Raw genomic sequence first — 15,406 nt, forward strand, 5'->3', positions numbered from 1 at the left:
AAGGAAGGAAGGAAGGAAGGAAGGAAGGAAGGAAGGAAGGAAGGAAGAGGCTTCATGGGGACAAAACCACTGGCTCCTTCTCTTCTCTTCTCACCTGTGGTTCTGGCATCACCTTGACGGAGTTTAACACCACTCTAACCCCAGAATGCCACTTCTCCAGAGGGAGAAAGGAACGTTGATCTCTGACGCCTTCGCTTCCCTTTCTGACACCCCCTGGGTCTCCCGACTGGGTAGCCCCTGGCAGCCAGGAGCTGGCCGGGCACCCACTCTTGGCCTGGGTGTTCTTTTGAGCAGAAACAATTTCACAGAACATCAGCATCCCACAAGACCGCCTGACGATGATGGGTCAAGACAAAATCAAGACCCCTCCACAGTCACATCTGAGCACAGACAAAGCATGAATGCTGTCCACATCACAAAACTGATGGAAACAGCCACCTGTCCAGGCTGATTGGGAGGACTGCTCTTTCCTCACCAATCACAGTTTGAGCCTTGCTTCAGTCTTCTCTCCTAGATCTTTAAGAATCTTGAAGATACTGAGTCACATCCCGGCAGCAACCAATCCAGAACCAGGCCCTGCCTGCAAAGTGCCTAACACAAGCCCAGGTTCCATAAGTCTGCTCTAACACCATCTTATTAAAATACCCCGTGGTTCCATGGTGGGGGTTCTTTCTTGTTGTTAAGAGCAATAAGACCCAATTTTGTTCAACCCCAGGTGTGATCCCGATGGTCTTGGTTGGATTGCACTGACATGGCTAACGACATGCTTTTTAAAGGTTACCCTTCCTGGGGCACCTGGCTGGCTCAGTTGGTAGAGGATGTGACTCTTGATCTTGGGACTGAGAGTTTGAGCCCCACATTGGGTGTAGAGATTACGTAAAACCAATCAATCAATCAATAATAAATAAATATTAAAAATTAAAATAAAGCTTACCTTTCTTGAATACCATCCCCTTATACCAACATGACACTGTGCTTGTCAGGAAATTAATCTATAAGACCATTAGAATAAGTGTTTTCTTCCTTCTTAAATAACATGCATTCTCTGTTAGGTAATTCTGCCCCCACACTATTGCCCACTACAATCCAGAGGCAAAAATCAAGATTTGAAACTAGAATCTGTGTGCATTGCAGAGCAGACTGATGGAGGAGGTATCTTGGCTAAATGTAACTTTGAATAAGCTTCAAACCTTGATGATTGACCACTAGGTTCCATGCACTAATCTACTTGTGACCTTGGTCAAGTCACCAAATAGTCTGACCTGAGTTTCTGAGTCTACACAGTAAGCATGGGAAATGCCAGCTAAAGTCCTCCAGCGGTGCCTGGGTGGCTCCATCAGTTAAGCATCTGCCTTCGGCTCAGGTCATGATCCCGGGGTCCTGGGATAGAGCCCCGCGACGGCGGGGAGTCTGCTTCTCCCTCTGCCTGCCACTCCCCCTGCTTGTGTTCTCTCTCTCTCTCTCTCTGTCAAATAAGTAAATAAAATCTTTAAAAAGTAAAATAAAAATAAAGTCCCCTCCAGTTCTAAAATGTAAAGACAAGCGAATAAAAATGCATATGTAAAAATTCTAAAAATTAGGGGCGCCTGGGTGGCTCAGTTGGTTAAGCGACTGCCTTCGGCTCAGGTCATGATCCTGGAGTCCCGGGATCAGTCCCGCATCGGGCTCCCTGCTCAGCAGGGAGTCTGCCTCTCCCTCTGACCCTCCCCCCTCTCATGTGCTCTCTCTCTCTCTCTCTCTTATTCTCGCTCTCTCAAATAAATAAAATCTTTAAAAAGGAAGTTTAAAAAAAATTCTAAAAATTATGAGTCATTATTATGATTTTTCATGATAGTATAATTATTTAATAAAGTTAGTAATAATTATTTCTGCCATCCTTTGGACTGATTTGAATCCAGAACTACCCAAAAGGAAAGAAACCAACTAGATGGGCTTTAAATGCAGCTCTGGCTTTTTTTTTTTTTCCTAGGGAGAGGGAGAGGGAGAATCTTAGGCAAGCTCCACACCTGATACCATGACTTGAGCCAAAATCAAGAATTGGATGCTTAACTGACTGAGCCACCCCAGCACCCCAGTTCTGGCATTTTTTGAATAGTATCTTTTATTTGGTATACGATTATTGCTTACTTAGAATCTGTCTTCTCTGCTAAAGTGTAAGCAGTTTGAGGTCAGGACTCAATATTCATATCCCCAGGACCTAGAACTTTTCTGGATTCATAAAAAGCCTCCTCAAATACTACTGGAAGGAGAAAATGCATGGGTGCCATTTTCAGACGATTTGTTACTTCATTTTAAAGAATATCTTCAAACATCTTTCTCACTTGGTCCCTCTTCTGGACCAAATTTTTTAGATTCTATTGAGATTTTCTTTAAAGGAAGTATCTCTGTTCAGTGTTATCTGGAATAAATTGAATTGTCATTCTTTGGAGGACCAAAATAAGGTGACAAAGATGAAATTGTATGTGTGAAACATGCTACCAACGTTTGCAGGACAAAAACCAATGGTGGATATCACTAGAAACCAACCTAGCAATCAGCCCTCCAGTATATACGCACAGCTTACGTTCTAAAGACTCCGCAGCAGGTGCCGTGGGGCAGTTTCTCTCTTCCGGAAACATGGAACCTAGCATGCAGTCTTTGGAGATGGTGTTCTTGCTATTAGAATGTGTTTACCTGAGGGCACCTGGGTGGCTCAGTCGTTAAGCGTCTGCCTTCGGCTCAGGTCACGGTCCCAGGGTCCTGGGATCGAGCCCCGCGTCGGGCTCCCTGCTCGGCGGGAAGCCTGTTTCTCCCTCTCCCACTCCCCCTGCTTGTGTTCCCTCTCTCACTGTCTCTCCCTCTGTCAAATAAATAAAATCTTAAAAAAAAAAAAAAAAAGAATGTGTTTACCTGTGCAATTACGGCTTTTATCGAAGTTCAGAAGTTTTCATAAAAAGAATCATTAAAAGCTCTTTAAAAGGATTTTTTTTCAGGGCGCCTGGGTGGCTCAGATGGTTAAGCGTCTGCCTTCGGCTCAGGTCATGATCCCAGGGTCCTGGGATCGAGTCCCACATCGGGCTCTCCGCTCAGCGGGGAGCCTGCTTCTCCCTCTGACCCTCTCCCCTCTCATGCTGTTTCTCTCTCGCTCACTCTCTAAAAAATAAATAAAATCTTAAAAAAAAAAAAAAAAAAAAAACTTATAAAAGGATTTTTTTTCACAGAGAACTGTCAGGTGATATCATTACCTCATATTTATAAGAAAGCACACTCCATTCTATAATTTATACACAGTATATTTCTAGGCCATTTTTTATTTTATTTAATATTTAAGTTTCCTTTAATACACACATACAATAAAACTTTTTGAGGGTATTAAGACCTTTGTGACTTTTTCTCAAATTCCTAATCTAATCGTGAGGCAAAACCCTGATCTCTGCCGATATTGACAAAGTTAACTGTTGCTCTAGAATCCTAGAATCATGCAATCCTCACCTGGATCGTGGGCATCAGATCCCTCCCTCTGTTCCCACTGGAGGTTCACAGGTCCAGGTGATTTTTCTAAGAAGCATCACGGACTATTAATTTAAAATGGGTACATAGACGTAGAATATAAACATTTTCCATAAAGTCGTTATGGCTTACAAGGAAAAGTTTATGGGTACTAATTTGTCCTTCGTTCCCTTGGGCTATCACCACCAAACACAGCCTGTTAGAATTTCCAGGGCAACTAAATGCTTATATGTAGGAAGTTGATTTTTCATTATGGAACATATTTTACTGAAAAAGTCTAGTTGTATTAATAGATAGAAATGATATTTTGAATTTTATTGATACTGAATAGGTATTACAATGTAATTGATAATATTCTTTGCAATCTAACGGACTTTTAGAATATGGAGGCCCTCAATAGAAGCAGAAATTCACTGGTTCTTAAAATACATGAGATTTAAAATGATAAATAATAGCATAAATTTTTGCTAATCATTTTTCATTGTTTTTCCCCCTTGGTCCTAATCACCTGAACTCTGAGAAAAAGCCCGTTGCCTGGCTAAGATTTATTTAAGGAACACAGGACCTATAATAGCTGGGAAATGAGCAAGTTACTCATGATTTTATTGTTTCTGTGTCTCCACTGCAGTGGCCAGTAGAAAACTTGCAGGTTGAAATTGCTCCTCCTTATTCTGAAATAATACTTGCCAGCGCCCCAACGTGGGTCCTAGCCTGCCCAGTCCACCCTGTTGTCCCCAGGGAGGGCGTGATGGATGAGGCGACAGGAGTCTCCAGTGAACGTGAGCGCTGGCAGGAGGAGGGCTGGTCATGGCGATCCACGGGGCGTCTCTTGCCCTCCCACTGTGTACACCACCCATCAGGACCCGCTGCTGGCTTTGTCTCCAGCATGCATCCAGACTCCCTCCACTGCTCCGCACCATCCGCCTCACCCAGGGTCCCTGCAGGGGCCACCGAACTGTTTGCGGCTCCATCCTGCCCCCTGGAGTCTGTTCTCAACCCTGCAGCCAGAGGGACCTCGTAAACTCCGCGGCATCAAGTTCTAATTTATGTACAAGAAACACACCGTTTTAGGCCTGCACTTTCTGAGTGTTGACACATGTATAGATCCATGTAACCACTGTCAAAGCGATCCTCTAAAAATGTGAATCAGATCACAACGTTCCGATGATTCCCATGTCTTCAGTGGGGCAGCCAAAGGCCTGCCATGACTGATAAATCCTGTGTAATCCAGGCCTCTACTGCCTCTCTCAGCATTGCCCCAGGACCCCCTCCACTTCACACACTGCCCTTCCCGCCTCTTGTCTGACACACCACGCACATTCCTGCCTCAGGGTCTTGTCACTGTTCTCCCGTTCTGGAACATTCCTTCCACCTAGCACCTCCTCCAGGTCTATGTTCCAGGGTCACCTTCTCAGGGAGCTGTTCCACAGCCACAGTATTTACAGTAACAACCTCCCATAGCCTGTGGGTTGTAGCTTGGGCACAAGTGCACGTACGTATACGGGTAATTGCCTGTGTCTACTTTATTTTCCCCTTACGCTCGTGTTAGTGTCCTGTGGTTGCTGTAACAAAACACAACCGACAAGGTGGCTTAAAACAGCAGAAATTAATTCTCTAACAGCTGAGGAAACTGACCAAGTCAAGTCCAGGTGTCAGCAGAGTTGGCTCCTTCCAGAGGCTCTGAAGGAGAAAACGTCCGTGCCTCCTTGCTTCCCGTGGCTGCAGGCAACCCTTGGCACCCCCTGGCTTGTAGCCACATCACTCCAGTCCTTGCCTCTGTCAGCACATTGCTTTCTTCTCCCTGTGTCTTTCTGTGTCCTCTAATGTGTTGTATAAGGACCCTGTCTTTGGATTTAGAGCCCATCCTCATCCAGTAAGATCTCATCGTGATACGTAACTATATCCGTAAAGACCATATTTCAAATAACGTTACATTCTGAAGTCCCAAGTGGACATGAATTGTTGAGGGGACACTATTCAACCCAACACATGCTTAACACTATCTGACAAATAATGTATTTTGCACTTAGTAAATTGCCAATCACCATTAGAAAGTCGTTCCCCAAGGACAGGAACTTTCGCTGTGTTTAGTACTGAATCTCCAACGGCTAGGTGCATGGTGGCTGGTCAGAGAACATTGGCTGGAGGAGTGAGTGGTTTATAGCTGAATCCTTGGACAAAGCAGGAATCCAGTGAGAAGTGAAGGCTGCTCAGCCTTCCAGAAATAAGCCACGGGTCAGAGAGGTGACAGATTCAAATAGATAACCAAGAGATGGTGGTTGATAAGTCAGAGTAAATCGTAGATGAGTTGACCTGATCATCAGCAATCACAGGGAGGACTTCCAGAGGCAGGAGTTGGAGGTGGTGCCTCTTGGGATAATCTGAGCAGCTCCCTCAACCTCCCTGGAGTCTCTCCAGTGGAGTAGTCTCTTGTCAGCTTACAAAGGCCATATCTGCATCTGTTTCCTGCGGCTTCTATCACAAATTAACATAAAGTTAATGATTTACAATAACACACATTGATCCTCTTCCTGTCCTGAAGGCCAGAAGTCTGAAATCAGGTTCCCTGGGCTATAATCAGCCGGTCATGCTGCCTCCAGAGGTTCTAGGGAAAATCCTTGTCCTTGCCTTTTCCTCCTGGAACTGCACTTCCTACATTTCTTGGCTTGTGACCCCTTCCTTCATCTTCAGAGACAGCAACATAGCATCTTATTTCAATGGTATGTTGCCTTCTTAGTCTATGCGAAGTCCATATTGCCAAATAAGGTAACATTCACAGGTTGCAGGGATTAGAACCTGGATACCTTTGGGGCCTTTATTCAGCCTACCACAGTACCCTAACCTGAGACCAGCCACAGATATGGGGACAAGTATAGGGAGTCCCAGATTCTTCCTTCCTGATTTCCCAGTGCAGGAAGTGGTGGGATTCTGCACTTTCACTTAACTAACAGGAATGGCCCCTTCTCTCCCCTATTAATTTCTCTGCTGATGGCAGGGCGACTTGTAAGCCAAGAGTCAAATTTGAAACAAGCAATTATGCTGAACTTATGCTCGTAACAATTGACTTCTCCCTCTTTTTTGTACTTGATTTTTCATTTGTGTTATGGTATCATCATAGATGATTTGTGTGAGTTGCCTCCATAATTTGTGAGAAGAGAGGTTATAATTAGTCATGCAGATTTTAGATCAAAAGAGGATCGTCCCCAGGAGGGAGGACCTGGCTGGGTGGTCCCTGAGGGCATCTGGTCCCTGTGAGCTGACCACGTCTACAAGCTATACTGTGGCTGCTCCATCCCGAGAAAAGTCGAGAAATCATGGCTGAGTGAATTAATGCTTATGATGCAGTTTGGGGAATTACACGTTCCCAGAATGTGAAGCTTGGAGAGAACCATTTGTTCCTAAAAATTAAAACAATTGAGCTTGTTTTTCAGACAGTCCTAATTCCAATGCTGCTGTTCATATAAAAGCAAAGAGGTGTTGTTTAAATATGATAAACCACATAGGGCAGCTTTTGGTTTGGGCTACAAAATATCCAGGAACGAGGATGAAGACTTCGATGCTTCCATGTGTTTCTCACTGGATAAGATCTTGTTCATCAACAAGAATTAAAATATGTCCGTTTTGTCATACAAATTTCCACCTATCTAATGTTCTTAGGACCACCGGCTCTGCTCCCCCAACCTTATCAACAAGACCAAATTGAGAAAACAAAACAGCTCGCCTCATGGCTCTGGATGCAAAAGTTAAAGCCGATAGGGTCTTTAAAACTTTTGGTTAGAGTTCAAACGTTTATAAATGGTGGAGATTTTCGTACCTTTAAGTAATGACCAGATGGAAATTAGTGGGACTGCAGTGAAAGTGAGCGATGTCCCCCCCAACACAAAGAATCAAGGTGAGCAGTGTTTCTCTGACATGAAGCTTTGCTAAAAATCAAATCTTGAATTCCCAAAGACTCTGGTTGTCCTGGGGCTCTTTTCAGTGAGGAAGTAAATTTGATAAAATGTTGTGACAGCGCTTCAACCCTCCAGTTTCTGTGCCAGCCTAACGTAGTAACGGATTTCAAACTGGTTGCTGTTTAGCTCTGAATGGAGCACTTGTAATTTTAACAACTCAGATAGTCCATATACGAGTGAGGATTTTGTCACAATATTGTTGGTCTATGTGACAAGTTTTAATGGAGGAAAGGTTACATTTGCATATTCTCCAGTTCCATTAACATTTCTAAAGTGAAGCCCAGTCACGAACGAGAGAGTTATGCTTTCGCTCGGGTAGAAAATGGTAGAAGGTTCTTATTTCTTGTTCTTCTCTCCTTCGTCTAGTTATATGTAATGCTGGACATTTCTCAAGGGTCCACACTGCGTGCCCGACATTGCTCTAAGGGGTTCATATATATTATTTCTGATCATCCTACCAACACTCTAAGGTTGGAATTATTATCTCATTATGAGAGATGGACTCAATGAACATTTACTCCAAAGAAAGGACATGCCAGCCAGTGGAGATTCAGCAGCAAACCAGACACAGAGGGGAGGAGCCCAAGGCTGTAGAGAGAGTTCATGGTAGAGCAGGATTGGAACCAACTGACTGCATCCATAGAACTTTTGCCCACCAGGGTACTCAGCCTTTGGAGCGGGATAGGGAGCAAAAAAAGAAAAAAAAATCATTTCAAAATGGCACGTTTTTATTAACAATTTTTACTATAGGCTAAAGCAGTGTCTCTCTTTACGCTTACGTTCCTTCAAGTAAGTATCATGTCCAATATCAATAAACACATCAGTAAAATGTTATTTTAAAAAAAAATTAAATGGCATTGTATCAATTTTCAAAATACAGACATATTTCCTTTAGAGCAGTCTTAGGGCAACCATCTCTAGTATATATCCAGCTCTTAATACCTTATCAACCACTTTCATATTTATTATTTCATGTGTCATTTAAGAACATAGCCCATGAAATAGGTGGTATTATTTGCTATATTCGATCCATGGAAACCAAGACCAGCAAACACTGGGGAACTATCCTGTATTTATTTATGGGCTAGAAGGGAGAAAGCCAGATGTTCAAGTTCTAAATGCTTTCCCAATTAATTTTGACACCACATCCTGTGTCCATTCTACTAAAGTAATCAAGGAATGAGAGACTTATAACATGCTTACTCAACACAAGTGATCAGATCCAGTTCATGTTCAAACCAGAGTTTCTCAACCCTGGCTCTGATGGCAGTCTGGGGACGGATAATTCTTTGTTGGAAAGGGCTGTCCTGTGCATCGTAGGATGCTGAGCAGCATTCCTGGCTTCCCTCCGCTGGATGCCAGGAGCACCTTCCAGTTGTGACAACCAAAAATGTTTCCAGGAGTCGCCACATGTCCCCTGTGGACACTGTTTTTTAAACATATTTATTTTTGAGACGTTGCCTAAAAAAAAAAATCCCCCGTTTAGACATTATTTCAAGGCGATGACTACAGCAGGCAACGTAGTTACTGGGTTAAATTTATCTATTTGAGAGCAGACAGCCAGAGTCTTATTTTGGCTCTACCACTTAAGTTCATACCATCTGTAAGTCAAATTCCCTCCTCTGTAAAATGAAAATAAACCACATAAGGCTACTTAAGGATTAAAGAGTTAAAGTGTGTGAACAGGGAACCATGGCAACTGGCGTTTAGTGCTCTCACATTATTATTTAAGGTGATTTTTCTAGCTGTTCCGTAAGCCGAAACATATCTAAATTTTCTTAGATTTCTTTTTCACAAGACCGACTACAGACCAGAACCAGAATGTTTGTATTTGAACAAAAGGCCCTTCATGATCTCATCCCAGACTTGCTTTCCAGCCCTGCCTCCACCATCCCCCCTCCCAGGCACCCCCCCCCCACAGCCTGTTTCTTAGCTAAACCCCAGCCAGACTGAGCACGTACCTTTCCCAAATCTGCCAACTCCTCCATGACCCCATGTCTCCACCTGTGCTGTTCCTTCATTGGTATTTGTCTTTTCCAGAACTTCTTTGTCTTGTGAGCCATTCCTTCTCCTTAAGGATTAAGACCTTATGTGAAGAAGACATATCATATACCAAATTCTGGCCCAAATGAGATGGACATTCTATTTCTTTGGGACCTCTAGTTCTTTCTCTGGAGTCTCTCTCCATGGGCAACAAAAAATCCAAACAATCTCATCTAAGTGAAACAAAACCGTTCTGGAAAAAGAGACTTCGATATGAATCATTCCCCAAACTTTAGCCGGCGGGGGGCGGGGGGGGTGCTCCTTTAAGCATCTCTCATGTGAAATCGAGGAGAGCATTTGAAAACATTAGTGTCCTCTTTGATGGTACCCGCTGCTGTGGCTGAGGCTGGGGAATGCCAGTTAGAAGAAACCAGAAGCAAACGTCCTGGAACGCACCATCCACTCCAGCCCGATTCCTGGAAACCTGGGAGACATCACGTCATTTTCAACACTAACTTCCTGTTGTCTTCAGTCTTACCTGGCTTTGTGACTTCTCTTACCCCCTTTCACTCGGTCTCAGAGTACTACCCGGGACCCCGCTTTCATATGATCAGGACACAGCGGCTCCAGGAATTCCTTCACACTGTGGGAAAAATCATTGTCCCCATGGAGCTTACAACAGAGAGAGTATGGGGGCGGGGGATGGAGAAATAAATATAGTCATAAAGGTAATGGAAGAGACAGTCCTAAGTATTGTGGATAAAATAGGGCAGTAGGTAAGATGACTTGAGGGGCCAGACTTGTTTGGCTGGAAGTTTCCAGGAGCTGCCCTCCAAGACATACCAACTGAGACCTAATAGAGACAAGAGAACACCATGCAAAGCCCTGGGAGAGAATCCTCCCCCAAAGTACCAGGATCTTGAGATGGGGACAGAAGTACCATTTTCAATAGGAAGGAAGCAGTTCGGGGAGGTTGGGCGGGCAGCTCAGAAACAGGGAAGAACCCTCTGTGTGGGCCTCCCAAGCCCAGTGGAGGAATTGGCTGTTTTCCTAGGTGCTATGGAAAGCTACTGGAGGGTTTAAGACACAGAGATATAATATTGATGCATAGAAAAGATTGTTCAGATTGGCAGCATGGAGAATGACTGTGTGTGTGTGTGTGTGTGTGTGTGTGTGTGTCTAGGTGGAGGTGCGTCAAAAGAAGGGAGAACATTCCAGAATGACCAATTGGCCAAAGAAACGACCTCGGTAGAACAGAGGAAACACTCTCCCTGCCAAGATGCTTTCTTCACTCATTCCTTCATGCCTTCATTCTTTCAAAGCACATTTATGTAATGTTCATTATGTACTAGGGCTATTGTACGTGCTACTTAGAAAACATGACCAGAAAGTTGTGGCCCTGGCCTCCCAGAACTTACCACAGTGTGGAGAGGGAGGTGGTGATTGGTCACAGTCCAGAACACAAGTGGAGGAGCTCCCACTAGGACCACGTGGATGGGACTCACAGAGGGCTTTGCTGAAGAAATCACAAGGGACTGGAAGCTCGGCATTCAAGTGAGAGGCCCGCGGGCCAGGACCATTCCAGGTGGCAGGAGCAGAGGTGAGAGAGAGAACTGCCCAGCTGTCAGCCAGTATGGCAGGGAGCCCAGGGAGGCCGTGGGACACAAGGCTGGCAAGGTGGGACATGGCAGATCCAGCAACGCCCTGCAAGCCGTGGGAATATCCTGGTCTTTATGCCAAGGACAGCAGAAACCAGTGAAGGGTTTTAATCAGGGAAGTGGAACAGTTAGGTTTGTGTTTGTGCCTATTTAGATATCTGAGGGAGGAAGAAGGGTGGGTGGGAGACGACTGGCTTGGTCAGCCGGCTGAAAGGTGAGGAATAGGTCTGGGAAGAGAGTGGTGGGGTAGGGGGGATGTCTGGGATTCCAGAGGTTTCAAGGGGAGGCTGACAACAGCCTTGCTTTTGACCAAGAGTGAAGAGCTTAGATCCCTCCGGGACTCATGATTCCTTAGAAAGTGCGTCTGTTCTGAGTTTGGGCTCTGTGTGTGCATCTGTGCCGAGTCCCTAAGACTGTTCCCCTAGAGCTCTTGTTCAAAAGACGTTATTGATACGTGCCATATAAGCCTAAGACAGCAGTTACCATCTGGCTAATAAAACAGGCTGAAATGAACTCTTTACTAATCACTTTCTAATAGCACAGACTCACCTAAATTCATCTTAGCCATCGAGGGTCTATATGACACTGCTAAGCTTAATTTATAGGTATTCTGTAGGTTTTTATTTTATTCGAACAAAGAATAGAATTTTAGTTGGCTGCTATTACAAGCAGAGGGACTGTGCTCTCTTGATGTTGCAGAGATGGTTTAGAATCATGCAAGAGAAGGAAATTAAACTAAAAAGAAAAAGAGGCTTCCTGTGTTTCGATCCATAACTGTTTTTCACTTTGATCACATAGCCAAAAAAATTCAGTAGTTTGCCTACCATCAGCAGTCACGTATGGATATTTTGTAGCAGAGATATTACTGTACTATATGTCCTTTTGGAGAATATGTGTGGCTGTCTAAAATGTTATGTAAATTTATTAAATAGTTAATGCACATCCCATCGAATGCTTTCTCTTTCCAATAAAAACTGAGCCAATTCAAAAGGAGTCCTATTGTATATTGTCTTCAGAGCCCGTAAAGGGAGTGCCAACACGTTTCAAGGTTTGCTTGATGACCTCTACTAGTTGTGATAAAGGGAAGATAAAGAGAACAGGTTAGAATCTACGAGGACACTTTTAACCTTTGTCTGTTCCTTCTCTGTCCCATTTGTCATGACTCCTCAGATGACAGCACTGACCTGGTATCTACAGGATATACGCTTTTTGAGTTGTTTCTCCAGGAGTAGAGTGGTTATTATAAAGCCATCTCATTTCTCTTCCACCCTTTCCGTTGGATAAATAGTACCCTTTTGTGACATGTGGAGTCAAGTTTTTATCTGTGGTTTCAAAGGTTGCTTTCTTATTTCTCTGTTAAAAATTGGTTCCTTGCTACCGGAATGGAATCCATACAGTTGGCCCTGTTAGCTCCGTGTTCTAGCTGGTTGAGCTGATTGATTTCATAAAACAGTATTCATTTGCATAATGGTACAATCAGTCTTGTGTTTTAGGATGGACTTAAACGTCTCAGAGCATATTTGTTAAAATTAAATAACCAGCTTCTTGGAGTAGCTCAGATGTGAAAAGGGGAATACAGGAGAAGGCAGTGTAATGCAAAAAGCTGATTATTAACATTGTATGAATAAACCTAACTCTTTAGTTTCCTTTTATAACATCTTCTTGTTGCTCTCCTTTTATCCTGAGAGCATCGGTTCGGGAATCTGTTTATTTTTCAAGAAGAGATTATGATAAGAGTAGCAACAGTAGTAATCATAAAAATAATAAAGATGATGCCAAATGCTATCACAACGTTTTGGATTGGACCCATCCAGTTATATTTTCTCTGGTCTGATAATTTAGCTAAATGCTGTACCTGAATCAGACCATTGAAACAACATATTAGAAAAACAATGTGACCTTATAAATTCTCCATTTAAGCCCAAATCAAAAAAATATATATATATTAATAAAATCAGGTGACACTTTAAGTCATTTTTTGGTAATCTTCGTAAACATGTAAGTTCAGTTGATACATTTAAGATTATATATATATATATATATATGTATATGTATATGTTCTACATATGAAATGCATGTGTATACATAGATACACTTCCAAGCCATCTACTTTCTTAAGTCCTTTCCAATGTTTTTCAGTGGATATGTGTGTAAGAAGACCAGAACCATCATTTGTGAAATAGTTTCTCATAAACTCTTGAGTACATTTTGTAAATGGGTTAACGGTGTGTTAACACTGTGGGAGGATTTCTCTCTCATGTTCTCCTGCCTTCTTCTTGTTCAGAGAATTTGGATGGAGAGACCCGGAACTGCCGGAAGTGATTCAGATGCTCCAACACCAGTTTCCTTCAGTCCAGTCTAATGCTGCAGCCTACTTACAACACCTCTGTTTTGGAGACAATAAAATTAAAGCTGAGGTAAGCACTCCTTGGGTTCTGAAATGCCTGGTGACAGAGTCATCATCCCTGAGGTCTATGGAGTAGTGTTGAAAGGGGAAAGAAGTAGGAAAACTCAAGCTGTGTTTCCAAAGTTTCGATCCATGTTTAAGACTGAAACGGCACTTTCTCTCTAATTAATTGGCATGCGTATGCATACATTCTTCTTTTTTAATATTTAAATACTGAGGAGTAGGTGACCAAAGATTCCCTGCTAGCATTAACCCTAGACTTTTCATGCGATTTGCCTTCCTCCTCCCAATTCCATCTCTGGAGTTATCTCTGCCTCGAAATCTTCAAGAAATACAAAGCATCTTACTTTACAAGATTACTACAATCAACCTATGGTATCTGTCCTTCCTGGAAAACTCACTTAGAGGATGAGAACTTTAGGCAATAAATAAGCTTTGTGCTATAACCAAGAATTTTGGGCCATTTATAAAATTACTAGTGAGTGTAATACGGATATATGTGGTCCATGAAAGAGCATATTGTCTGTGTCCATTATGTAAACAATTGTTAGCGTGCTTTGGTTCTTGGAATGTTTTGTATATACATTTTCCTGCATGATGTTTCTGGAAAAGCACAGTGGTCAGCATAGCTAACTCTGATTTTTTTAGACAAGGGACAAGTGTTTGCATATAAGCTGCTGAGTAATCAAATTTTTAAAAAAGATTTGATAAGCTATAAAGAGTCATCTCTATAGAGTCATGGAAGCAATTTTGAGGATGAGTTGAAATTAGTTTAAGAGTGGAAAGAAGAATTTTGGAGATATAATTGCAATTAATTATAGATGTTGCTTGCTTGCATTGGGATGGATATAGCCTAGCTGCTTTTCATCATTTTTCTGTCTTCCACTTACCACAAAAGTCACATGCCTTTGTGGATTGAACATAGGGCAGTGGTTCTCAGCCAGGTGTGATTTTGCCTCCCAAGAGACAGCTGACAACATCTGGAAATATTTGCGGTTGTCACGGTTGGAGAGGGTTAGGGCTGCTGAGAACACCCTAAAATTCACATGCACAGGGCAGCACCCACAACAAAGAATCATCCAGCCCCAAGGTCAGTGGTGGCAACATTGACATAAAGATAAATATTATTCATCTAAGATACATTTCAAAGGTCAGAAAGTACTATTACAATTATATAAGATGATCTAAAGATAAATTAAAGTTATGTGGCTTCTTTCCCAAATGGAAATTATCTCAGTCCTTCTGTGCCTTTACTAGAAATCAAAACAGCCACTCAAAATACAGGACAGATTTCTGATTAGGGGATTACATACCATCATTTTTGCAAGGTTACAACTTCAAAGGCTTCTTTGAAGGCCAAGGAAGCATTTGATTCCATTGTTAGCATCAGGTTGGATCAGGAGTGTTGTGATACCCCCCCAAAAGCGGGAACGTGGTTCTGAAGTCAAGATTGATGACACCATGCGTACACCCAGAAAGTATGAAAAATAGGATTACTCACGTAACGAAGCTTGTTGGAATGGTCAGGGTGGCTCCTAAGCAGGACTGAAAATGGCTTGAGAGTAGGAAAGGAAGTCCGCTTGGGTTTTTATGGTGTTTATGGTGATCATGGGGTGGAGCCAGGGTGAGGGTTCTCACGTGTGGATAGGGGCTGGCGTGATTGGAACCTCCTGCCAATGCCAAAGGAGGAAGCCTCAAGCTTTCTTATCACCTTGCTCAGATGTGGGCACAGGGGCAGGGGGAGGCTTGAAAGTTGTCAGAAGCCAAACATCTAAACACAGAGCCTGAATCTTTATTATAGAGTCATGTAGTTGGTTAGACAGTGTAGATGTCATGGCCTGGGGCAGTGGGAAGTCACTGGCCCAGCCAGCTCTGTCTGCATGATCCTGGGGCAGTGGGAAGTCACTGGCCCAGCC

The 15,406-nt window shown here is 43.1% G+C and overlaps 1 protein-coding gene and 1 long non-coding RNA gene across 2 annotated transcripts in view; one reads left to right on the plus strand and one right to left on the minus strand.

Annotated features, from left to right (window-relative positions):
• CTNND2 (catenin delta 2) overlaps window positions 1-15,406 on the plus strand; it is an 896,858-nt gene that overhangs the window by 640,833 nt on the left and 240,619 nt on the right. The window contains exon 11 of the mRNA XM_044916688.1: window positions 13,368-13,500. Coding sequence (XP_044772623.1) covers window positions 13,368-13,500 — 133 coding nt within the window. The remainder of the gene's footprint in view (window positions 1-13,367; window positions 13,501-15,406) is intronic.
• Window positions 8,153-10,106, minus strand: LOC110591580. Its single transcript, XR_002481032.2, has 3 exons — window positions 9,964-10,106; window positions 9,404-9,528; window positions 8,153-8,903 (listed from the first exon to the last, which is right to left on the minus strand). It is a non-coding gene; the product is annotated as an uncharacterized LOC110591580 (long non-coding RNA).

The sequence above is a fragment of the Neomonachus schauinslandi genome, chromosome 7 (genome assembly GCF_002201575.2).
Source record: "Neomonachus schauinslandi chromosome 7, ASM220157v2, whole genome shotgun sequence".
Taxonomy (NCBI): domain Eukaryota; kingdom Metazoa; phylum Chordata; class Mammalia; order Carnivora; family Phocidae; genus Neomonachus; species Neomonachus schauinslandi.